At 37.1% G+C, this 27,385-nt stretch overlaps 1 protein-coding gene across 1 annotated transcript; it reads left to right on the plus strand.

Moving 5' to 3' along the window:
* The first annotated feature begins 1,884 nt into the window (after positions 1-1,884).
* Positions 1,885-26,644, plus strand: SLC5A8 (solute carrier family 5 member 8). The gene is made up of 15 exons (XM_081958271.1): positions 1,885-2,657; positions 3,436-3,501; positions 4,721-4,772; positions 7,940-8,007; positions 8,600-8,754; positions 12,242-12,382; positions 13,346-13,475; positions 13,881-13,969; positions 14,813-14,922; positions 15,291-15,358; positions 16,605-16,691; positions 17,136-17,320; positions 20,727-20,830; positions 22,995-23,080; positions 26,506-26,644. Exons 1-15 carry the CDS (start codon positions 2,307-2,309, stop codon positions 26,617-26,619), a joined length of 1,806 nt encoding a protein of 601 aa, XP_081814397.1. The 5' UTR covers positions 1,885-2,306; the 3' UTR covers positions 26,620-26,644.
* Positions 26,645-27,385: the final 741 nt, after the last annotated feature.

Below are 27,385 nucleotides of genomic sequence, written 5' to 3' on the forward strand. Positions count from 1 at the left end.
ACATTTTAAAAACCAATTCATTAAAAACCCAAAATATATAACACAAAAAGCTATGACTTTTACTAGGTAATTATAAGAATAATATACACAGTGTATAACAACAAAAACAGTGTGACGTCAGATTTTTCCTAACAGGATTCTCAGGAAGCAATTAAGTGGGTAATCTAGAATCCGGAAATTTGTGATAATTCAATTTTTATGGCAGTAAAGTTGCCATAAAACTTTCGATGACTTATACAGGTTTATACAGAAGCAAGATTTATTTATATAATCAGTGTTCAAATTTCTATGCCTACTTTTTTCTGACCACAATATGTAAAGAGTCAGAAGTAATTATTTTGTGTGCAGGAGATACAGTTTTTATTTGTTCTTTCTTGTTCTAGTAATGGCCTGTTCTAATATGGTTTCTTTAAATCATGTGAGGACTAACTTTCACAAGAGATCATTGTGTAAAGGTTTATGAATACGCGGCCCCATAGATCTAAACAAAACAATTTGGCTTTAATACAGATTAATTTTACTTATTAGTAGATCATGTTTACATCTTTCAGACATCATAAAGTTGGAGGTAGTTCATTTTAGTGAAGGATCAAGCAGACTCCTCCAGCACTGCACATCAGGGAATGTATGTATCTGTCATTCTGGGATGGTTGCATAGATGTTCCATTTATATTTCTGCAAATGTAATCTTCTGGCTAGGGGGCACTCAAATAGCAAAGCACAGAACAGGAAGTTGGCTCAACCAATCAGCATATAGGATGTGCACCTCCAACAAAGTTGGAATTTGGGAGGTGAGTGTGTTGAAGGTCTGCAGCTATCTGCAGCCTATGCTTACATGCAATAGCAGGCAACTCTAGTAAAGGTAAACGTAAAGGTTTCCTTGCAAAAGTGCTAGTTGTTCCTGACTCTAGGGGGCACTGCTCATCTCTGTTTCAAAGCCAAAGAGCCAGCACTGCCCAAAGATGCCTCTGTGGTCATGTGGCTGACTTGATTAAATGCTGAAGGCACGCTGTTACCTTCCCACCAAAGGTGGTTCCTATTTTTTTTATTTGCACTTTTACATGCTTTCAAACTGCTAGATAGGCAGAAGCTGGGACAAGTAACAGGAGCTCACTCCGTTATGCAGTGCTAAGGATTCGAACCTCCGAACTGCCGACCATTCTGATTGACAAGCTCAGGGTCTTAGCCACTGAGCCACCCTTCAGACAACTCTATATCATGCTTAAGTTCATATATCATTCTCTAAACATTGTTCAGAATTGTTTATTAACTAAACCATAATTGACTGAATTTACACGATGTATGGGCTGTTTAACATAGTTTATAATCTCATCAGTTCACATATTGCCAACCAAATAAGATTAAAAATGTATCAACCTTGCCTTGTAAATATTAGCTTGGGTGGGTGTAATATGAAGAATCATTCACAAATATTCTACCTGCTTCTAGAGAAACTGGGGAAAGAATTGATTAATTCCTGGTTCATTCCTGTATTGGTATAGGAGGAGGAAACGGAGGAATCAATTTACCAGCAGAGATGAAATAGCAAACACACAAACAAACGAATACCTTTTGTGACCAAAGATGGTATTAGTCAGACAATCTAAATAAACAAATCAATGGAGGCTATGGATTCCCGTCAGTAATGTTTAATCCACCTGCGAGACTGGGCCCTGGTTCTCAGGACATCACATTACAACGTGTTATCTGGATGAACAACAATAACAAGAGATAGTAGCTGGGCGGGAGCGGGGATGACTATGACACTCCACACCCTCCGGTTCACCGCTTGTATTCCACAATTGAGGAAGTCTTCCTGGTCTGGACCGGTTAGGGCTGTTCTCTCTTTCCCTCCCCTTTCGATGCTCGGAATGATGACATTACTCCGGTACTGAAGCCGGAGATAAAAAGGAGCCTATCCATTAAGTGCCGCCTCACTCTCCTCAAGGCACCAGAGAGGAGCTCACTTGGTAGGTTTGGTCTCCAACCGCGTCATAGACGGCAGGCGGGAAAGGCGTCAGGAATCAACGCCGGTATTAACTTATTGTTGGGCGCCAGGCAAGGGACGAGGAGGCAAACGGCCAAGCGCCAGCCAGGGGGACCCGTCCAGAAAGGAGCAGCTTCGTCCTGAAGGAGAACGACAGCACTTTCTGGAGTTGTGCGAAGCGAAGGCTGCCGGTGAAGCGGACGTCTCCTCGGCAGAGCGCGCCGAGTTTTGCCGGGCTTGGTGACAAGTCAAAGCGCGCTCCGAGCGAGGAAGTGAAGCAGGCGGTCCAGAGCGCCCCTGAGTCGCACTGAGCTCATCCATGGCCGTCTGCAGAGCAGTCGGGGGCTTCTCCGTCTGGGACTATGTGGTCTTCGGGCTCATGCTGCTTATCTCCGCGATCATCGGGGTCTACTACGCCTTCGCCGGCGGTGGCCAGAGGAGCCGCGAAGCCTTCTTGATGGGGGGCCGCAGCATGACAGCTTTCCCCGTGGCGCTCTCCTTAACGGCCAGCTTCATGTCGGCCGTGACGGTGCTAGGCACCCCCGCCGAAATCTACACCTTCGGGACCATGTTTAGCCTCTTCGCCATCTCCTACGCGTTCGTGGCGCTCATAAGCGCGGAGATCTTCCTGCCCGTCTTCTACCGCCTGAAAATCACCAGCACCTACGAGGTAGGGAGGGAGAGACCGGTCAGCCTTACCTCCGCTCATACTTGCTTTCTCGAGAGGCACTCGCCCGTTTCTTCTTGGCTGCGGACTATTGTTTTATCCACATCCTAGTAATTGCACCAAACAATTACTGTCCCATTGTTTTCTCCACACCATCACTCATTTTCAACTAGGAGGTGTAAGTTGGAAAGAGTTGAAAACGCTCTGCAGCTTGTCCTATAGACTTGGACGCTGCAGATGAATCTTCCATTACCATGTGATCCCAGCAGGCATGAAAATAATTTAGAGTAGCTTCTCAAGCTCAGCAACTTGATAGGTGAAGGCCAACTCCTAAAATTCCCCGCATAACCAGCATGCATATAACCAGCATGCATTCACACATCTTAAAAGTTGCACATCTTAAACATTGCTAACATTGGCTTAGTTAGAGAGCAAAGAACAGCTTCTGGCAAATGAATCTGCTTCCTTGTCATTCAGCCCCCTAGATTCTGCTGCCTGAAATGATTGTTTCATTTTATGAAATGGAATTATGCGTGACTCAACACACAAGTTTTATTGGATAATAATCATAGTGAAACCTTGTATTAGATGCAACAAAACAATTATGTATAGAATAAAGCTTGATGAGGAATGTAGATTTATATAAACAGTATCGAATGACAAAGGTTGGCACAATAAAGCAAGGCTGAAGAGAAGACAACTCTAAAGTAATAATTCAGTAAAATGTCAATTGTTTCTTCAAAGTTACACACAAATCTTACAAAGTGTTTGTTTATTACAGTACCTAGAAATGCGGTTTAATAAACAGCTGCGCCTGTGTGGAACAGGACTCTTTATTATACTGACGGTAAGAAAATTAATTTTATACATGTCTTAATGTATGAGATTTCTAAAGTAAATTGACTCAGCCTGCCATCTTCCCAAGGTTAGCAAAATGAGGACCCAGATTGTTGGGGAAAATATGCTCATATTATAAACTGCTCAGAGAGTGTTGTAAAGCACTGTATATAAGTCTAAGTGCTATTGTTATTGCTAAATTTTAATATCTAATAGCTCTGCAGTAGATTACATAACTAAAAAGTTTAATGTAGTATAAATAACAGTGGTAAAATAAAGTTGGTTTTTAAAAACAGATATGAAGTTATGAACTACTTATATTATTTTGTATGAAACTGAACTGAAGTACAAAGTAAAGAAAATCTCCATCTCCAATGACAAAGAGAGTTTGATTGCCTATTTAAGTTATAATAGATTTTTAAATAAATATGCTAAAGAATTTTGAACTAAACCTTTTGAACAGGAAAATGTTTTACTGATATTTACAAAGTTCTTTATATCCTGTAAAGTGGTATATTTGCCATTTAGTCCGTTTTTTGGAATGTACCGTGGATTCAAATCTAAAATAATTTAAGGGTATCTTCAGTCATCTACTTCATTACTTTTTTCATTATCCTAAAACTTCTCTGGTACACCGGAGATTTTCCTGAACAACAGGAGATGAGCTATAGTAAATTTCTTGTCAACTTCAGGAGTAAACTATCACATAACATATTGTACTTCTCAGAATTATGATTATCAAAAGAAAAACAAATTTTAATCAACTTGAGATCTTCCAATCATAATTTACGACTATGAATGTACCTTGACCACTTTTGAAATATTTAGTTGTTCAGGAACTCAACAATATTCTTAGAATAACTTGTTTCTTGTTTCTTTATTTAATTGATCAAATTTATAGGCCACTCATCTCACTGTAATAAGTGATTCTGAGTGGCTTATAAGTAATTACTGTTACTGTTACTTTGCCTGCAGTAAATGTTCCAGACAACAATGTTCTATATTTTTTCATGATTATGCTAGCTTCTTATTTTTTTTTTTCTAAAGATGAAAACTATTCTTATTTTATTGGTATTTTGTGTAAACACTATTGAAACCTATCACTTTTATCAACATGCCTGTCTTATATTGTTTGGATTTAATTCACCACGCAATTCAGTATTGTACTGTTTCCAAAGAGTTCTTGGAAGGCCAAGATGAGCAGTTTGTGTTGTTTGTTTATTTTTCAGGTACTTTACACTGGAATTGTCATTTATGCTCCAGCCTTAGCTTTATATCAAGGTAACTGCTACAACAGTCGTATGAAAAATGTTCATAAATCATTTTTTCAGTGCCATTTTAACTTTGAACAGTCCACTAAATGAATGTTTGTACGTTGAGATTACCTGTACAATTAATTATTTTTAAAATGTGATCAATTCACAATTAATCTTTTTTTTATAAACATTTTTTATTGGTTTTTACAAATATTTTGGGGAAAAGAGTACATAAGTATGGAGAACAATTTTGACAGCTACATCATACGGAAGGTGGTGCTTCCCCGGGATCTTACATCTCTCTCTTATTTTATACATATCAAAGTATCATTATTACATACATATTAGCAGTTTAGATTTCAAATTCTTTAACATCTTCAATCATTTACTTCACATCACTTCTAACCATTTCATTGTATTAACAATTGCAATGTACTTTTAATTCCTTTCTGTGACCTGAGCCTCATTGCTGCCTCCTCTCCTCTGTCTGTTGGCAGAGCCATGGCCCCTCCCTCTTTCATATCTTGCGCACTGTCTCCTGTTCCATCTAGAAGAGTCTTGTGTTTTTCCATGAAGGCTTCCGCCTCCAACACTGTGTTAATTCTCACTCTACATCCCTCCCAGAAAATTAACAAGCCTTCTGGAATTAGCCATCTAAATCAGATATTTTTTTCATACAATTTTTTAGTTAAAGAGTAAAATTTCTTCCTCTTATCTCTTATTTTTTTTGGTATCTGTTTTAAAATGGCTATTTTTTTATCCTTATATCTTAAAGGTTCCCCCCTTTGAACCCTTAGAATCTCATCTCTTGTAGTCTTTCTAAAGAATTTAACATGAACTTCCCTTGGAACATTGTGTGTTCTAGCATATGCTGAATTAATTCTATATATCAAGTCAATATCCCACCCTAGCTGTTGTTTATCTGTTTTGATATAATCTGCTAACATTGTTGTCATAGTCTCCCTCAAATCTTCACCCTCCACTTCAGGTATATTTTGAAATCTAAGAAAGAAAGACATCCTTTCAAAGTCCATTTTTTCCATATAGTTTTCAATTCCAGCATTTTGTTTTTGTAGAGCCTTCACCTCTTCTCTCGTCCCCACAGGACCCTCCTCCAGGACGTCTATTTTCTGTCTATTTTGTGAAGTTTGTTGTTGGTTTTCTCTGAGTTGTTCCTTTAAATCCGCCAGCTGCTTTTTAATTTCGTCCTGTCCCTTTATAAGGGTCTGGAACATTTGTTGAAACATTTCTTGCGACAGCTGTTCCCCTTCAGAAGCTTTAGGTTGTAAAAAAGAAGATAGTTGTGTTTGTTGGGGAACAGGGCTTGAAACAGAGGATGTTGGAGCCGACGCCGGGTTAGGGGGAGGGGGTTTCATCGCAGGCATTGCGAAACTTGGAGAAAGTTATAAGTCTAGACAAAAATATGGCGTCTGTAGAAGTGCACCATCAGGCGAGATCCACAGGCAGGCAAAGTCCAATGTGGGATATTAGTCTTTCAATACAGCTCCCCGCCAGTTAAAATCAATTTATTCCAGTCCAGGGAAGATTATACGAAGAGATGCCTCTAGGATTCACTGGGGTATAGTAATTCCAACCCAGAAAATTTTTCAGAGGAGACAGTTCATTTGTAAAGGCAGTGAGAAAGGGGGAAGAAACCCCATTTTGGCTCAGCCCTCCCAGAGGATCAGAGAGCAACAGTTCAGAAAGTTTCCATACATAGTTTATGAAGTCAGCTCACATTCTTTCTTTCGCAATTGTTCTAAAAAGTCCTTGCCCCATTGCTTAAAAGAAGTGAGTCTCAAAGGAGTTTTTTTTTCAATTCTCTCTCTCCTCCGAGAGTGAGATCGTTGAAAGCCGCTTTTCCGAAATCCCCCCCTCTCCAATCTTAACACTTTTCCAGGATCGAAGAGTCTTAGGAAAACTGCTAATCCTTATTTAGAAGTTTATTCAAAGAAGAAAAAAAGAGACCCCGGGGGAACTCCCCTCTCACTGCATTTCAGCTGTTGCCTTCACGTATAGCGTTTCTTCCGATCTCCTCAGGACGAACGCGCGCGTGGCGTTGCGCACTGCCTATGCCTCCCGGCGCCTAGGGCAAAGCTGGCAGCCCCTCTGTGGCCGTCGCCCAGTGGTGGGTTCCTCCCGGATCGCACCGGATCGCGCGCGCTCCCTTTCAGCGCTCCACCTGGCTTGCGCGCTCCCTTTCAGCGCTCCACCTGGCTTGCGCGCTCCCTTTCAGCGCTCCACCTGGCTTGCGCGCTCCCTTTCAGCGCTCCACCTGGCTCTCGCGCTCCCTTCCGGCGCTGAAACCGGAAGTACAGTTTTGCCCGGCCCTGGCGAAGCAACGACGCCTGTCTGCGCTCCACCAGCTCGGCTGGGAACGGAGATGTTTCCTCAGCGGAGCGGAGCGCCTGAAAAGTCTTTTCAGGTGCTCCGCTCCGCTGAGGAAACATCTCCGTTCCCAGCCGAGCTGGTGGAGCGCAGGCAGGCGTCGTTGCTTCGCCAGGGGCGGGGCAAGACTGTACTTCCGGTTTCAGCGCCGGAAGGGAGCACGAGAGCCAGGTGGAGCGCTGAAAGGGAGCGCGCAAGCCAGGTGGAGCGCTGAAAGGGAGCGCGCGCGATCCGGTGCGATCCAGCAGGAACCCACCACTGCCGCCGCCGCTCCAGGGGGCTCCAGCAAGCCGCCCCTCCGGCAGGACGCCCCTACAAGGCACCCTGTGCCCCCCTTAAATCAGGGGGAGCCCGCCAAGACGGCGAACGGCGGACAGCATGTCCGTCATCCTCAGAAACCAGAAGCAGAATCCAATTCACAATTAATCTTGTGTGTTATATTTGCAATACAATGCACATTTCCGTTATAATGATTTTCATTCTTATTTTTGCACAAAAACCTAACTATTTATATTCTACATTATTTTTATAATAGCCTGCAATAATACATATGTAATAAATACGTACTGTATATACATATATTTTTAATCAATCCAACAAGAAAATGATTAGACTCACTCTTTAGTTCAGTTTTACCTTTGTTTGCAGATTTAAATTATCTGCATTATTCCAGGAGAGTTGTCTATTTAAGAACATATTGGAATCCCATATCAGTTAATTTTTAAAATTAAGTTGAATATGTTTTGGATTAACCATTTCCTCCCATTTTAATTAAAAAAAGTTTTTGTACTTTTTCTTCTCTAGTTACAGGAATTCATTTATGGGGTGCAGTTGTTGGAACAGGAGTAGTCTGTACTTTCTACTGCACACTGGTAAGTCTGCAATTATTTTGAAAATTGCTACAACTGCAAAGCTTAAACACTTAATTGAACAAATTCATTATATTTACTTCTGTTATTTTAAGTACAGATAGTCCTCAATTAACGACCACAATTGAGCCCAACATTTCTGTTTTTAAGTGAGATGTTTGTTAAGTGAATTTTGCTCCATTTTATGACCTTTTTGCAGCAATTGTTAAGCGAATTACTGCAGTTGTTAAGTTAATAACATGGTTGTTAAGTGAATCTGGCTTTCCCATTTATTTTGCTCGTCAGAAGTTTATAAAAGATGTTCACATGAGCTCAGGATACTGCAACCATTATAAATATGAACAGTTACCAAATATCTGAATTTTAATCATGTTATCATTGGGCTACTGCAACAGTTGTAAATGTGAAAAACGGTTATAAGTCACTTTTCCGGTGCCTTTGTAACTTTGAACGTACTTTGCATTATGCAAAGATATTTGTATGGCTTGGATAAGAAATGCATTGAATGTCTTAGACTCCAATATGAGTATTACATTTCTTTTAATATTACTTAGTTGCCTTGTATTTTAATCTATGTCTTTTCTTATCCATCCAGGGTGGACTAAAAGCAGTGATTTGGACAGATGTTTTTCAAGCTGGAATCATGGTTGCTGGATTTTTATCTGTGATTATACGTGGTGTGATAGTACAACATGGGTTTGGAAACATTATAAATGATGCCTCTCGTGGAAAAAGATTACATTTCTGGGAGTAAGTATTTAATTTATTTGAGCTGGAGAAGAAACATTCAAATATACAGTATATTATTTGTTATGTAGTTAATTTGAACCATTTATATCAAACAAATGATATTTTCCAGTAATAGATGTAGAATAAGGCTGATTCTATATCTACTGATCAGAATGCTTAAGTTATTGGATTAGGACCAGGAAGGTCTTATTCATGAAAAATCACTGTGTGACATTGAATTACTCACATTTTCTCTGCTCAAACTTTTCATAGTTGTAATGGAGGAGATAAAATAAAAAGAGATCTCCAAGTAAATTGGAGATTTAATGGGAGGGTGGGATATGTCAAATAAATAAATAAATAAAAAGAGAGAGACAAAAGAGAGAGAGAGAGAGAGAGAGAGAGAGAGAGAGAGAGAGAGAGAGAGAGAGAGAGAGAGAGAGAGAGAGAGAGAGAGACAGCGAGTGAGAGAGAGAGAAAGCAGGTACAAGTTTAAAAAGACTTTCATAAGGTAAAAACTTACCTACTTATTGTAACTTGTGTCTACCATATGATTTGGTTTGTTGGAAGAATCCAAAATAGTACAGGTATATCATAAAGAAGACTACAATAGGCCACAAAAGATAGGAAAATAGCAGATTGAATGTCCAATTTTGTGTGAGCTTAAATAGTTTTCAATATAATTGCAGAATTTATTCATAAGAAATCTTTGCATCTTCAATGCCGAAATTATTAATGATGTACAGGTAGTCTTGAATTATGACCGTAATGAAGCTTGCCCATTAGGGTCGGAATAAATATTAAATGACCTGCCTCAAGTAATGACCAGCCATCCCTGCTCTACCCAAGGTAGTCATTAATCAAATATGTGGGTCATTAAGTGGAGCAAGGGGTGCCTCGGGGATGGGGCAGATCTTGGGAGGCCTAGTACAGGCACAAGCCCACCTGCCTTGGGACTCCCAAGTCTCTCCCACCCCACCCCACCCCCAAAATATCCCATGCTCTGCTTTTGCCCCTTGGGAGGCTCCCAGCCTTGCCTTGTTGCACAGTTGACTGTCCTATCAGGGAAAAACAATGGAGAAGAAAAATGTTGAACATGCCCGCCTTTCCTGGTTCTGCCCAGTGGTGTATTAACCATTAAGCAGACTAAGCACGTGCTTAGGGTACCAGGCCCAAAGGGGGCACCACAAAGTTGAGAAAGAAAAAAATAAACCAATGAAGATTTGTACAGTATGTAGAAAGGAGGGGCACCAAGAATTGTCAGTGCTTAGGGCACCAGTGAATCTTAATCCGCCACTGCCCTTCCTCCTGACAAGATGCCCCTGCCTCTCTGGAGGAAAAAGACTGGTTCCCTAACCTTTCAGAGCTTTCTGCCTCATCAGCTGCCTACCCATCAGCTGGCTATCAGGAGACTGCAGATTTCACCTGGCTTTTTCTAGCCTTAGGAAATCAGACTCTGAAGAATAGAGGAAAGCAAGCAAGCAAGCAAGCAAAGAAACTCTAGAGCAGTGATGGCGAACCTATGGCACGCGTGCCACAGGTGGCATGTGGAGCCATTTGTCAGGGCACGCGAGGCGCTGCCCTGTCAGCTGGCCAGCGCACATGTGCGCGCTGGCCAGCTGAGTTCACCCTTTTTAAAAGCCATTTTTCACCCTCCCCAGGTTCCAGAGGCTTTATAGGAGCCTGTGGAGGGCGAAAACAGCCTCCTCGCCCCCCGAAGGCCCTCCGGAGGCGTCAGGGAAGCCTCCGGAGGTCTCTGAAGCCTTCGGAGCACTCAAAATGACCCTCCGAGCAAATTGGAAGTAACTTCCAGTTTGCTCGGAGGGTCATTTTGAGCGCTCCGAAGGCTTCAGGGACCGTCCGGAGGCTTCACTGACACCTCCGGAGGGTGTCTGGGGGGCGGGGGAGGCTGTTTTCACCCTCCCCAGGCTCCTATAAAGCCTCTGGAGCCTGTGGAGGGCGAAAAAAGTGCGCATGTGCACTGGGGGTCGTGCATTGCATTATGGATGCGGCACGCCAGCTCATGATCCCCCTGCGCTCCCCCCACTTATGGCACTTATCGCCATCGCTGCTCTAGAGTCTTAGCTGGGTCTTACAAGCAATCAGACAAACAGCTGAAAGCTTTGTAAGGATCTCGCTTCTGTCTCATTTTAATACAGATGCTAAACTTTCTGAGCTGAATATTTTTTCTCAAGGCAAAAATCTGCAGAAAGAGTTTCTTTGCCTGCTTGGTTCCTTTCCTCTACTCTTCAGCCTGGAATCAAAGTTAGCTTTTTTTAAATGGATAGAAATTGAAAGGCAGAGGAGTTTAGTTTTATCACCGGGAGGAGGGGGAGAAAGATTAACAACTCTGTCCCTCCCAGCTTTTTTTTTTTTTTTAGCTTTATTTATTGAAAAAATGAAGGAGAGGAGAGGAACACCCTTTCTGGAGGAGAGAGGGGTTAAAGTAAGGGAAAGGTTGTGGGAAGCTCAGCCTAAAGCTGCTACCTTATTAGTAGTTGTTTATTGTCATTGCACCTCGTACAACGAAATTAAATGCCATCTTCGATGTACATTATAAACTATAAAAATAAAACACAAACACACACCTTTCATATTCTATGCAATTGAATTGAAAACTCCTGATACTGCATTGATATTGCACTGTCAGTAGAATTCAATATGGTTACTGCCCTGGGATAGAAGCTGTTTTTCAGCCTATTTGTCCTTGTTTTTATTATCCAGATGGTAATAGTTCAAAAAAAGGGTGACCAGGATGAGATGGAGCTTTAAGAATGTTTTGAACTTTCTTAAAGTAGCGGGAGCTATAAAGTTCTTCCAAATAGGGGAGAGGGCAACCAATGATCCTCTGAGCAATGATGTTAACTCTCTGGTGCACTGTCCTATCTGCCACTGTGCAATTGGCAAAACATACACAGGTGCAGTAAGTTAAAATACTCTCTATGGTGCAGTAGGGTATGTTTACCCAAAGACTAACAAATGCCAGGAGAAGTTTGCAATCTCCCAATGGCCAGCTGACCAGGGCAGAAAGCTGCAAAGGCAGCTGCCATTTTCTGCAAGGAATTGTCGGAGCTATGAAAATGCCAGGTGCTTCCAGGAGGCATGGGGAGCAGGCCCATGTGCTGTAGGGTCATGTCAGGGCAGGAGGGAGGGAAGGGAGACAGGTGGGGAGATGCTACAGCACTCCTACGTTCGGTTATAAGGGTGAATGACCAGGTGGGCACTGGAGCCATCATAACTTTAAAACAGAGTCGTATGTGGTTTGAGGGTATCTGTTGTAACTTTGAACATTCGTTAATTGACCTTTTGTATCTGGAGGACTACCTCTGTATAATAAGTTTTTAAAATGTGTTCCATGCTCTCAGTACTTCTACTTAATATTTAACATTTCTTAATATGTTTTCAAATTAAGCTTGAGAAATATTCATGGAAAGAAAACATAAAGCTGTGTTTAATAGACATATGAACAGTTAGCTAATACCATAAAATGCATTTTTATTCAATGTAGCTTCAGTTTTGATCCTTTGCGAAGGCATACATTCTGGACAATTGTTATAGGTGGGACTTTTACCTGGCTTGGTATATATGCAGTCAATCAGTCTCAAGTTCAGCGATATCTTTCCTGCAAAAACAGATTTCAAGCAAAATTGTAAGTTAACATGTTCTGTTTGTTTGCTCAAGGGTTTTCATTTAAACTGCATTCTCAATATCAGTGTCCAATAATGATACAACCTGAATACTTATAATATAGTATGTATTATAGCCTTTTTAAAATGCAAAACTTTAGTAACAATGAATTTAGCATTGCATATGACATTCTATTGAAGGGCATAAACACAACTATAACAATCAATTATCAAATTATTAATTACCCTTATTAAAATCTCAAACAGGCATGGAACTTTGATTTTGTAAACTCTGTCTGATTTATTACCCATTTATGTATGTGTAAAGAATAACCTTATGAAGGGCATAATTAACTATTGACATAGACCTTGGAGATTAACTATCCAATCTGTGCTTTAAGCAAAGAGCTAATTTTGCTGTTCAAGGTACCTGCTGACAGAATAACAATTAAAAAAGAACAGCATTTGCATGCTGTTTGGAAATTAGTTCTCACAGATTATATCCCTTACTACTTGGCAACTGCATTTTAAAATTTCAAACTGACCTAAAGGCAGCCCAAAATAATACCTCGTTCTGTCCAATATGATGGATATTATTCATTTATTTGTCTCCATATTTTTCTAACATCTTATTCTTGGGATACGTTTACAATAATAAGAATATTACAATGTTTTAAATCCTTATAAAAATAATTAAACACCAGGAAGAGTTGTTTTAATTCATGTGGGGAAAATCTCCTGAAATCCTGGCAAGTCAGATAGTGAGTTTTACATGTATATAACTATTTACCTTTGTTGGAATATTTGCACAACTTTTTAAGCCAAAGAAACCAGTACATTCCTAGCTAACAAAGACTTTTTCTTTTCCTGCCAAAGAGGAAATGAATACAGGTACAATACAATGCAATGTGCACTTATATGCTGCTACAAAATTATAATATTTCTATACAAAGTAAAAAAAAATCCTCTTGTTTGTTTCCTCATAGATCTCTTTATTTAAACCTCGTGGGACTCTGGTTAATTCTTGCATGTGCGGTGTTATGTGGATTAGTAATGTACTCTGTTTTTAAGGACTGTGACCCATGGAAAGCAAAGTGTGTGGCAGCATCAGACCAGGTTTAGTATTAAAACATTCTTAATTAATGCTGAATAAACATCAGGGCCATCATTTTCAGTTTGCTACTGGGATTTGATTTGATTACAGTGAGTTACTAGCAGCAATTATGAGAAACCCCTTTTGAAGGAAACAGTTAAGGAATTAATAACATTACATTTTTGGATAATGTCTCTCAAAGGATGCCATGCATATTTGAGGAATTAAATTAATGTTGTATTTTTATACCTCTTTTGAACCATGAATGTATCTTCCTTGAAAAAAAAGCAATTTGAAAGATTATTTTACATATATTATTACCGTGTAAAAGTATTTATCTTTTATTGTAAGGGAGGCAGAAGAATATAAGAGAAAAAAATCACATAAAAATAAAAGTATAAAATATACGTTATATTTGCATATTTCAGCTCATGCCTTATCTGGTATTGGAAATTTTCGATGAGTTTCCAGGAATGACAGGCCTTTTTGTTGCTTGTGCTTATAGTGGAACTTTAAGGTAAGTTAATTCAAAATTCAATAGGCAGAGAAGTGGGGGAGGTTTCAATAGAATCAAATGACAATAGCAACCTTATAACAAGCACAAATGGTATACTCAAGGAGACTTACTTCTTAACACAGATGTCTGGTTGTACTTTAATGGGATTTCCAAGTAAACAGAGGTACGGTATATGTTTTCCCCTAAAAATCATCTATACAGCAACTCATCCCAGTTCTGCATATAGGACTATGTAGCACAGCTTCACTGTTTATACAATTATTTTAAGTGATATCGTTTAATCTAAATATGAGCTGAGGGCACATATTTTATTAGTATGTTACTTTGAATGTGTAACCGTATTTTATGGGAATACTGTTGCCCTTTGACTTACAATAATGTAACTAACAACTTTTAGTAACAATAATATTAGTAAATAAAAAGAAAAGTGAATTTAGGAAAATTTTACAGAGAAAGGAAAGTCACTGGATTGATATATTATGCTAAACCAAAATGTGCTTTTTTTTTTTAGCATAAGCCACGAATCCATTGTGTATATACTAATCATGGCTTATTATAACATATGTTATAATAGGTCAATAATTTCTTTATTATATTGACTGGTTTCTTTAAGGTTTCATTAGGAACTTCTTTGAACAGAATGGAGAGTGTTTAAACTATGGCCTTTTTTCAAAGTAATAGATAAAACTAGTTGAAAAACTTATGTCTTTCAATTATTATAGTTATTCAGCTGCTTAATTTTAACAGCAGAAATAATAAACACTATAGTAACTATTTGATTGCAAATGAAATTCACCTTTAAATTGATATGAAATTACATGAACTCTGTTTTACCTGCCTTAGTACAGTGTCCTCTAGCATCAATGCTTTAGCTGCTGTGACGGTAGAGGACCTCGTTAAACCTTATTTCACATTAACTGAAGTTAAATTGTCTTGGATTTCTATGGGGATGAGTAAGTATATATTAATATTTATTTTAAATTTAAATTATCTTAAGAAGGATAGTGTTTTATTTGTTTTTAAAGTGGTTTATTAAATATTAAAATGTATAATTACTATTTTTAAAAATATATTAATTATTATTTCGTAGTATTTTATATATAAGCTAAATGGCTAGATGCTTACAGAAAAAGTCTGTATGGTGAAAAAAGCATATTATTATGATTAGTTGCACAGTCAGCCAGATGTTTAGACTGGATTTGACATTGTTACTGTTATTATTGTTGTTATGATTATTATTGACAAAGAACAACCTGACTTGTTTACTGCTAATAAATAAATAAAAACTTGTTATTTGATCTCTTTGTGTGCATTCACTTAGGTTTATTTTATGGTGCTGTGTGCATTGCTATGTCTGCTTTGGCATCAGTTCTAGGAGGATTATTACAGGTATCTTTAATCATTTCTTTGTCAAGAAAACTCTCTGGAAAACAAAGCAACCCTTATTCCTTTCCATTTTCTTTTTTATACTTTGGACTTACTTTGATTGTATTATTAGCATTGAGCAAACCTCAATTGTGTAAGCCACTGCAGTCCATAATCTTCAATGAAGTGGCTTTCATCCTGCAGTGAATTGATTCAGCATGAGCACAGGATAAGTGCAGTGTAAGAGTGCACTACAAACATGTGATGTGTCAATAAGACATTTACAACTAAAAGTCAGTAAAAATCAACTAAAAGCCAGCATAAAATTGCTCGCTTTTCTTTCTTCTTTCCTTTTCCTTTGTTTGTGTCAGTCTATGCCAGGGGTGTCCAAACTTGGCAACTTTAAGACTTGTGGACTTCAAGCTGGCTGGGGAACTCTTGGAGTTGAAGTCCACAAGTCTTAAAGTTGCCAAGTTTGGACACCCCTGGTCTATGCTTATGTGCATTTATTGTTTTAAAAGCTATTTTAAGGTGGGATAAATGATGGCAGAGAAAATATAAAGGAAGGGAAGAATTTCCTCAAAGGTCATTTCTGCTTTCCAAGGCATGTTCCTTTCAATTATATTTGTCTCTAATTTGAAAAATCAGAACCCAACCAATTCAGCATGGGCAACTTGAAGTGGGAAAATGGTTTTCAGGGAAAGGATTAACTATACCGTCTCAACATCCTTTTCCTATTACTAATTGTGCAATATCTTAATATATAGTATTTCCTATCTATAAGTTAATGTACTATTGCCTATGTGCTGTTCTACGCATATGCTGGAGAGGATCACAGTTTCCTAAATTTCCTACCTACAGTATATTTGTTAATATTTGTTAATGTTAATGCTCTCTGAACATTCTGAGTCCCAATGTATCTGCAAGACTTCAATTAGAGAATGTTCTAATAAATAACCACTCTTTTGGTTGGGAATATTTTCCAGTAGAAATGGATAAGTGTATTATAAATAAATACTGTCTTTTAATTTTAACATGTTTAAATGAAAATGAAGCTGTTTAGCCCTTTGTAAATTTTAATCCTTCAAATGTATAACTTTTTTTTCACTTTCCATCGTTCACTCACCATTTGGGCAGCTTCCCATATCATACTGTATTAGACATAGAAAGAAATTTTACTGCCACTTGTGAAGAGGTTCATAGCCTTTTGAAATTAGAATACATTCAAAACTATAACTGAATTCTCACTGAACCCCTCTTGTTTCCTTAGGCAGCATTGACCATTTTTGGCATGATTGGTGGGCCTCTCCTAGGACTTTTTTCCTTGGGAATTCTTTTTCCATTTGTCAACGCTATGGTAAGAAAATTTTCTCTTTATAGTACTATTTATTTAATTGTTGCCCCATCTTCTGATTCAAGACATTCCTCAGCCTCCTTGCAAAAAACAAATTAATCAAATGTATTTGAAGCTATTAAATGTACCAAGTCAAACCACAGTGAATTGTAAGCATTTTGGTGAACCTTACCTTTCTTTTAGTTTTGGTACACTGTAGGGGCATAATGTTTGTTCCAGAAATAATATCAACAGGATGACTTGGAGATCCTTCTGGAGTTCTAAATGATATTAAAAAGTTGTGTCGCTGCTTTTAGTTAGGAAAGTAGTATATACGCAATCCTAAATAAGTAATGTAACATCTGTTACATTACTAAAAGTACAATGTTCAGAAATTACGGTGGGATTTATTTCTTTTACCTGTACTTTTCCTTTAAATGTGATCAGATTCTATTTCTTGTTTTTTAGGGTGCTTTTATAGGTCTCATCTCTGGATTTGTTATTACCCTTTGGATTGGAATTGGATCTCAGATTTATAAGCCACTGCCATTTAGGACCCTGCCATTAAATCGTACAGTTGCAGGCTGTAACATGAGCACAGAAATTTTTACAATGGCTTCCATGGACCTGCTCACAACTAAAAATATTGAGAGGTATATGCCAAATTTATTAACCATCCACTTAATATGTAACATTTAATTATGCCAGGCACAGTAAGTCTTTTATTGCTAACTAATGTTATTATTTTTTGCACAGTTGGATTTGAGACCCACTGAAGTATACATTTTTCTGTTCACGTTTACAGGATACATTAACACTTTGCAGATCACATGCAGAGAAAGTGATAATTGTTCATTTCCATTGCTATTGATTTATCCAATGATGTTAATTTACTTCTGCTAGTGATTTTATACATATAATATACATTTTTAATGGAAATGTACATTTAAATTCAAAAGGAAAATGGCAAAATTCCATAATTTTAGGTGTTATCAAACAATTGATATATCTGTTAGGATGGGTTTCACACATTGTGTTAAACCATTATTTGTTTAATTATGATTCACTAATTAAGCCACAGTTGCTTATGTTATGTTATATATTTGTCATTAACTATGGTTGCCACATTGCCATGACTGAGTATATTGCACATAATTAATATCAAATAAACTAATGATAGTTTAATATGTTACCTAAACCTGGCCACCATAGTGTGTCTCTTGCAGAGAAACATATTCTTTTTTTTCTTTTTTTGAAAAGTTTTTTTTTATTTTAATTAAACAAAAACACAAAAAAAGAATCATCCTTCATTACATCTTGTAGAAAGTGTGCTGATTGGTTACAGATAACTTTCATGCATTTCTTCCACAGTCATTACTTATAGTTCATATTATACACTTTAAATCAAAAATCTTTGTATATCTTACTATCAATGTACCACAATTCTCATTTGACTACAATTATTTGAACGTGCTTTTATCTCAAATAATTCATACTTAAAGACACAACCACATAATGGCGTTCATTAGCTATTTCAAAAATCCTCCAATAACATTACACCTTTGTGATATGTTCTAAGTAAAAGTCAACTAATAAAGTTTCTAAACCTTTTTTCCCTTTTTTTTCAACTCGCTGTTTAGAGTTTGTATCCAAGTTTCTTTTGCCAAAACCAGAGCATATATATATTATTAAACAATATCCATTGACATTTCCTTGTTGTTATTATAGTTGGCTAAAATCATTTACTATTTATATCCAACCTCCTCTCGTTAAACCCCAAAAACATTACACCTTTATGACAAGATCTGAATAAAAATTGGTTAATAAAATTTATAGGTCTTTTTCCCAGATTGCAATTTGCAATTCATATCCAAATTTCTTCTACTAGTTTGCCAGTACATGTATATATCATTAAGCTGTATCCATTATCATTTCATTATTGTTATTATAATTAATTATTTGTTAACAAATAAACATTTAATAACAATCTAAAACAATCTAAAAATTACTAAATTCCTACTTATTGATCACCAAAATTAACTAATTTTTTATTATCAACTTTCATTGTCAAACTGTATCTTTCCAGTAACAAAGCAGTCTTATCTCTCTAGCCAATTGTGGTGTCAGTCTTCTTTTTATTTCCTTTATAAGGTTTTTATAGACTACTCTCCGCACTTCGTTGCTTGAAGGATCTCTCAGGTAATCTCGTTGCCCTCCATCTGATATTAAAATTAGCTTGTCTTTGGTTGTTAATCGTGCTTCTGAAAAAAATTCTCTTCTTAAATCCATCATCATTTCTCTTTTTTCTTCTTCCCTATCTTGGAATCTGAGGTAGAGCTCCAGTTCGTTGAATTCCCTTTTCCATATTCCCTTTTTTCCACTTTCACCCACATTTGCTCCATTAATAAAACCATCTATTGTCTTGTCTTTATCTTCTATGTCTTCATTCTCCCCTTTAATTTTTGGGGCTCCAACCCCTTCATCTTTTGCTGTGAGGAGCACTAGTTTTTCCAACTTCTTCTCAATTCTCCCATATCCTTCCAGTAGATTTTGAATTCCAGCCAAGATATTTTGGAATTTTAAAGTTTTCTCATCTGAGTATTGATCCATGTTTCAAAAAAAGGAGGAGTAAAAAGAAAAACTAATAACCACTGCTGCTCTAGGCTTCCAGGCCTCTTTTATTTTTTATTTTAGATTGACTTAAACATAAGTTCTTTTATGCTTTTCAAAGGAGAAGGGTTCTGGTTTTTTTTTCCTTTCTCTCCCCTGCCAAAATAGTTATTAAAGAGCACCTGCGAAAACAATTCGTGCCCTTGGCTCTTTATCAGTTTTTGTAAACAAATTGCAAACCCTTCAGCTACAAAGTCAGTAAGATCAAAGAGGAAAAGAGAAGAAATACATTGTTTCAAAAACTCCAGCCCCTGACTTCTGAGTGGCAGTGTTGCTACTTTTCACTTTCTAATATTTATCTCTGGCTTTTAGGAAACAAAGTTCTTTAATGAACTTTAATAACAAGTTATAGGAAGAATTGTTAAAATAAAAGGGAAGGTTTTAATCCAAAAGTCAAAAAATAAAGTAACAAAAAGAAGAAGAAAAATTAACCCATTCACTTCAAGAGGAGAAACAAAAAACATTGCAAGCACTTCAATCCACAAAGTATAGTTACAAAGAAAAAAAAGCTTTCCAGAGCAATCCAATATAGGTTAATTTTGCCGCTTAATTCTTTTGCTTAAGGATTTAATTTGGCTTTAAAAAGTTTCTTTGGGCAGTCTTTCTCAAAATAGAAAAAATGCCTCACCAGATGGACTCACTTTCTCTTTTCACTTCCTTCTTTCTGGAGCCTTCCCAACCTCATCAGCCAGGGGCTGCCTGTTTACCACCGGCTTGAAGAGCTTCCCTTGGGTCAATCAGAGACTTTGCGGTGTCCCTGAGACCAGCAAGCCTTCGTCTTCCTGATCACCGTCTCTGCGGGATGGTTTAGGTCCAAATGGACCGTCCAGCGGCAAAAGTATCAACGGTGGTCTCGGAGTGTCGAGACCGCACGTTGTATCGTCACAACGTTGGCTCCTCCTTTTTCAGAAACATCATATTCTAAAGACCTGAAGATAATTTTTTGGTTATGGCAGATATAATCAGAACAAATCTGGGATTATGTTTTTATTTTGACTGCTTTTAATCTGTGTATCATCTTCAGATACAGAGAAGAAAAGCACCTACTTTGTTTTGGTTTTCCTTTAGCTTGAAAGTCTAGACTCACTTTTGATTAATATGTGACTGTAATCAAGAGTGTGCACAAGGGTGGCCAAAGTCAAGCAGAAGGACAAAAGGAACTTTGTGCTGTTGCAGTGAAAGCTCTGCCTGCCTTGTGCATACACAATACTGTTGCGGGCACGAGACTGTTTTCTTTCTGTGAATGAAGACAGCAATAGCCTCTAATTGTGACTGCATTACTGCTTTTCTAAACTGTTTTAAATATTTACATTTAATATAACATTGTCATTGTGAGATTTCATATGAATTGTGGAAATACATTAATAAATTCTATATTTTCCCCTCTAGACCCATCCTGGCAAATTCTTTGTATTCCTTATCCTATCTGTATTTAAGCCCAGTTGGAACTCTGATTACAGTTAGTGTGGGAATAGTCTTTGCCCTTTTGACAGGTAATTAATGATTCCTCTATTTTTGCTTTTATTCAAGTGTAGATTTATTTCCAGAAGAACATAATGCAAACCCTGCTCTGCATAAAATCATATCTAACTTTATAATATCAAGATGTAAGGATTAGGTTTCTGATTTGAAATTGCATTGATACCTGGATTTTTAGAATCCAAAAATTAAATATCTATTGGGAATTGAGTTTTAAATTTTGGTTTATTTATAATATTAATCTTTTAAACTTTGAAATTTTAATTTACATTTTCCCCTTCTTCTATAATAAACGTTTGTCCATATTTCAGAGCCTGGGCAAATAAAGTATCTTATTCATTACAATAATATACATTGATTTAGAATAATTGGATTTCTTATTGCATAATAATTTCTTTTGCAATCTTGTTTGAAAGCCTGGAACTCAAGACTGCTTCAGCACAAAGGTGCTGAACCTACCTGAGAAGTGCTTATATAAGCTCACATGAGCACTTCTAAATCTTTTTAAAGTGTGTCCAGCCTAATATACAATCAAACAAATAATTTGGTACCTGACAAATCTTCATTTTATTTTAAGTTGTAATTTATTTAGCTGTCTGAATTTATCAACCTGATTTGAATTTGCAGACAACCTTGCCTAGTTGTTTGCAGATACAAATCAGTTTGAAAAAATGCAAGTTTACATCAGATGCATGAAAAATGGTTTCATTGGCATGAGCACTTATTATGAATATTACAGAACACAAACATCTTATCAAAATACAATTGTTATGTATCTTAGAGGAGTGTCAGGAATAAACCACCAGACCCACAACTGAAGAATTCAACTAACTGTTTTATTACTATACACAGCCTACACACTGGAATTTTCTGACTGATAGTTTGCACCTGGGTGAAAGTGGATGAGGTTCAATAGGGAGGTTCAAGGGAGGTCGGACTTCATCCTTTTATGTCCACCAGGATAGACTTCCCCAACTTTTCCAATTTTGCTGACCAGCGTGGGAGTGGGGAGAGGGGATGGCTCTGTGTGAGCACATGTATTCACCTGCTGCCTGTGCAAGTGGGAAATGCATGCCCGCACTTGCTCACCACCTCTGCAACCCAGTTCCAAACAGCTTAAGGCCCAGGAGTGCGACACGGCCGGGGGTGTGTGAGTTCCCTGCTTGACTCTTTTTCCTGGCTCAGTCAGTCTCTCTCCCACATGGAGGCTGCTTGAATAACATCTGATTCAGACGAGTGATGGCTGCATAAAAATGTACCGTGTTGTAAATTGTGTTCATTTCCTGCCACAATTTGAATTTGTTATTTTTACATCTTTAAACAATTTAGGGCTAGAACATCTAAAGAATGATTGTTGTCATGTAAATTCCTGCTTTTTTAGATTATGTGGAGGAGTCTTTTCCAACCTTTCATCTTCCATGGGTTACGGACTATTCCCAGAATTTCCAGTCTGGCTGTGGTGTAACATAGGTTGGCGAAGACTGATTTAGGAAGTGTCTGATAGACTTTGGCCAGTCTGTCTGTCTCTTTCTATTTCTCTCCCTTTGCTCATCCTACCTCATAGGATTATTGTTGTGGGGAAAATAGGAGGAGGAAGGAGGTATGTTCACCACTTTGAATTATTTGTAAAAATAATAAAAGTAAGATTTTAAAAACATCTAAATAAATAAACAAACAAACATCTAAACATCCCAGTTCATATAGTTCTTCTATATCAAAAAGCATGACCTTTTGTCATACGTTTGCACTATTTTATATGAAGTTTCTTATTAGCTTGATGTCTTTATAGATTTATTGATTTAACTCAACTTGGATATGTTTAATTGAAGTAAATAGGTAGGATACAGATTTGTAATCATGAATAAATAAACTATACAATTCAAGAAACATTGTTTATTCATTTATCAAATTTACATACAGATCATCTCTCTGAAGTGATTCTGGGAAGTTTACAAATGAAGCCATACAACCATATAAAAAAGACAATAGCAAAAACAAAATTAAAAACAAGTAAAAACAAGTTAGAAAAATTAAAAAGTGAATACACACCACCTCATGCCATCTCATGCTATCTCATGTAACTTCTAGTGTTACTGTTTTGCACAAATAATAATTGAACTATACAGATTCTAAACTGTGTGTGAATGTATTTTAACTAACCACATAAATGTTTTTCAGGAGGACTTAAGCAGAATGTGGACAAAAAATTCTTACTCAGCAAAGAGGATCTTTTTTGTTATTTCTCAGGTGGTAAATTGAAACAAGTATGTATACATTATTTTATTTGACTTCAGACAGATAAGGACTGCAAAGAAACAAAAAAAAAATACAGAGGGGTCCACACTATATAAGAAGAGGAATTTATTAGATAGTCCAACTTCAATCCATTTAATGCTTGAAGTGCTTAGAACAAATCAGTGAGCACAGAAACAGTACACCAGTTGACACACTCTAGTCACATAATTGGATAGATTTGTCCCCTAATTAGTCAGGTAATAATGATATTTGATTAAATTAAGTTTTCATATTATCTTCAAAGATAGATCCAAGTACACTCCATTTCAGAGGTCAAAATTATTATGACTTATTTCTATGATGTGGTTTTGCTGTGACTAGTTCTTTTTGCCCTCAATATTTACTCTATTAATATTACTATTATATTAATATCCGCTGTTATCTGGATAAATAATTGGCCACTGTCAGAATGACATTGAGAGATATGTATAATAGGAATCAGGGGTGGGCTGCTGAGGGTTTGCAGGGATTCGGGAGAACCCCTAGCTAAGATTCTGTGCAGTTCGGAGAACCCCCAAATCCCAGTCCTGGCTGGCCCTGCCCACCCCACTCCACCTTTCCCAGGAATCCCCATGCGGCCCATTTTGGATACAGGTAAGTGCAGGGTGCACAGAGAAGCTCAGGGAGGGCAAAAAACAGGTCTTCCGGAAGTTCAGGAAGTCCAGAAATGGGCCTGCTCCATTTTCACCCTCCTGGAGACTCGAGGAAAGCCCCCCCCCCTGCCATGGTGCAGAAGGCCACCTAGGCTATGTCCACCATAGCCACGCCCACCCAGAGAACCACTTGCTAAAATTTTTGAAGCCCATCTCTGATAGGAATATACATATAGATGATATTGTTCGCAATTTTTTTTGAACAGCCAATGATGTACTTTAATCTCATCATAGAAAAGATTTCATTTTTTTGCGCACCGAACCAGCTGTAATGCCGGTAGCAATCCACCCCTGATATAAATAGTATATTTCATATAAGTTTATAACCTGTGGGAAAGTAAATTTGATCATTAAGTTATTATACTTTTCTGGCTATGAATTATTATTACATAAAAGAAAAAAAATCAGTATTGAAGAAGTTCTGGCTCTTAAAAGTACCTAATTGTTAACTAGCTTTTGTTATAAGGCTGAAGGCACTAAGGATATAACAGAAGAGTCCTTTTATCAGATTCTGCTACTGTAGTGATGTCCAAGGAGGAAGGTCAAAATCTGCAAAATGGAAGGTATGGTATCATGATCTAAACTCTACCTCTTTAGTACATGCATTGACATTGCATGCAAGTACAAAAATGGCAGGGCTTTGATTTTTGACATCATACCCATCTTTTTCCAGATATTAATGCTCCTACCTGGATGGACAATTCTGGCAAGTGGAAATTTTTATTACATCCTCTGCTATATATGAGCATTAAAAAGCCATCCCAGAAATTAGTCTACTCAGGGGACCCACAGTTAGTCAAGATGTTAGATGAGCAAAGCCTGGCTCCATGAGGTAGGCTATAGGGGCTTTTGCAGAGTGCTTTCTTTTACAAACAAAACTCTTCTTTATAACATTGTCTAAACCATCCGAAAGTCAGAAACAACCCTTTTTAGGCACTATATCTTAAAAATGAAACTCTTGATTAACTTATAAAAAAATATTTACAATAAAATTGATTCTGAAAAGCTGAAATAATTTGCAATTATATTATTAAATACCATTTCTTTGTTGGTTATCTTTCATTAACTGTGAAAAATCTAGTATTTCTATCTGAAGGCTAACATTAGTGAGGGAATTGTTTACACATACCTTTAATCAAGGAAAGACTTTTCAATTCCCTTTGGAAATCTTGTCCCTTCTAAAGTTCCAAAAGGATGGACTTCCAAAGAAAGGGGTAGGGTTGGAGATTGGGATTTTGTGTTTAAGATACTAGCTTTCAGTTTATCATACCTCAATTAGGAACCTGTTTCAAAATTTATTTGAAATGTATTTATTTATTGAACAAATTTATATGGCTGCCCCAATTCACATAGAGTTACTCTGAGCTGCCTAAAAATCCATAGCACAGAAACCAATGCCACCTACTTCCACCTCCCCACCAACTTGGTAAAAACCAAGAAGTAGGGCCTATTTTTGAGATATTTAGAATTTAGAATTTTTGTTGGTATAAAAAATTGGTTTCAATACAGAAATTGAAAGCCTGTGAGGATATTCCATTTGTCTTATTTACACTTGGCAGCAGATAAACAGATATGTTAAATAGCTGAAATAACAGACTGTTTTTACAGACCATTAGATAGAATAAATACACATTGCAATAATCTAATCCTGCAATTGTCAATGAATGACATGATCAAATATTGTTTTCTACTAGTCGTGCAGCTAATGTATTGATCCAAGCAGGTAAATCTTATCCTGGGCCACCACTGTGACTTGGGCATTTAAGAAGAATTCTGGAACCTTCTCAAAACTGTATCTGATCACTCAGGGAATTATTAAGCAATAATAAGCACAAATCTCCAAAACTCTAAATTATTTTTAAATTCTGTTTTGTTTATGATTAAGTATAAACTCTCATGAGCACCTCACTTTATTTTCTATTTACTTGTATCTTGCCTTTATTATTTTTTTTACAAATAATTCAAGGGAAACAAACACACCTTTCTCCTGCTATTATCCTCACAGCAACAACTCTGTGATGTGAGTTGAGCTGAGAGGGACTGATTAGACCAAGATCACCCAACTGTCTTTCACAACGAAGGCAGGATGAGAGCTCATGGTATTCCACTTTCTAGCCTGGTGCCTTAACCAATAAACCAAACTGCTTATTCATAAGTTGTGGCACACTGATCATTTTTAAGTACCATTGAGGAACTAAGTAGTTTTGTAATATAAGGACCACCAGTTTGGTCTAGTGGGTGTAGGTGCTGGTCTAGAATTCATGAGATGGTGATTTCTAGTCCTATCTTAGGCATGAAAGCTAGCTGGACTACCCAACACATCTCATAATGTTGTTGTTGTTGTGGAGAAAATAGAAGAAGGCAAGGGTATGTTCACTGCCTTGAATTATTTATATAAAAAATAAAGGGGGGAACATAATAAAATAACTGCAATAACTTATTAAGAATTATTGAAGGATTTGAAATTACAAAGAACTTTATTAATAATTGGTTCCTTCTTGAGCCCAATTCAGTGTCATGCTATTAATCCTTAAATCCCTGCATGGTTCGATATCCAGATAGCTATAAGAGTTTTTTCTCCATCAGGAACCTCTTCCCCAGGATAATTTGCCTGGAACCAATATTACTATTATTTTGTCACTAAGCAAAACCACATCTATTTACTGAGCTGTTATATTTATTATTATATATATATATTGTTCTTTATTACATTTATTCTAAACATATATTTTATTTTCTAGGAAGATAAAAAAGTTTTGGACTGCCCACCATGCATTGAAGGAACTGACAATCCAGCCTTCAATCATATTGAAATGATGTCAGACAGTAAAAACGGAAATGATACTTATTTGTGAAGATGGATACTTTGCTAAAGTTGGCAGCTATTTCAATTGTATTAACATGGAATACAACTAAAAGTTTTGCTCATGAGAATACATTAGAAATTTCATCTTAACTCAAACTTTTGCCCACCCATTTTTAACTTCATTCCATATTGGCTGGGACATTGTTAAAGAATACATTATGCAAAAAAGTAACTTGTCTTTTTATGTACATTGAGAGCATATGCATCAAAGACAAATTCCTTGTGTGTCCAATCAAACTTGGTCAATAAAGAATTCTATTCTATTCTAAAAAAAAAGTAACTACAAAAATATGGAAACAGTAATAAATCTAACATTCCGATTTCAGAAGATATGTGAAGCTCATTTTGGAAATTAATACCTGTCACACTATTATGTGCAAAATGAAAACTATGTTATGAATTTATTTTATTTCATTGTTCATTGGCTGTTGGCTATAATCTGTGTATTTGGGAGTAAGATCAAATAACTCAATGAGACTTTACTTCTGAGGAAAAAAGATACATACAATTGCATTGCCATGTTTTATTTTCCAAAAGCTTCATTTATTTGTCTTTAGCATCACCCAGAATATTACACATTTCTTCTGATTTTTGCATGTTAACATGGATAATTGCCCATGTGTAGATCTCATGTGGAACTTTATTCTCCTGGATCCTTTATGGGCAGGGTACTAAAATCACAGAAAGGCTAGGTATATTAATGATTACGTATAAACTGCCCTATTTCAATGGTCTTCCTTACAGCATCTATCACA

The sequence above is a fragment of the Natrix helvetica genome (genome assembly GCF_964273705.1).
Source record: "Natrix helvetica genome assembly, chromosome: 6".
NCBI classification, from domain to species: domain Eukaryota; kingdom Metazoa; phylum Chordata; class Lepidosauria; order Squamata; family Natricidae; genus Natrix; species Natrix helvetica.

Bases quoted from the DNA above. Each gene is read 5' to 3' on its own strand.
- SLC5A8 (XM_081958271.1), top strand. From the start codon at position 2,307: ATGGCCGTCTGCAGAGCAGTCGGGGGCTTCTCCGTCTGGGACTATGTG. The intron at 2,658-3,435 runs GTAGGGAGGGAG...TGTTTATTACAG, and splicing joins AAATCACCAGCACCTACGAG to TACCTAGAAATGCGGTTTAA. The intron at 14,923-15,290 runs GTAAGTATATAT...GCATTCACTTAG, and splicing joins TTGGATTTCTATGGGGATGA to GTTTATTTTATGGTGCTGTG.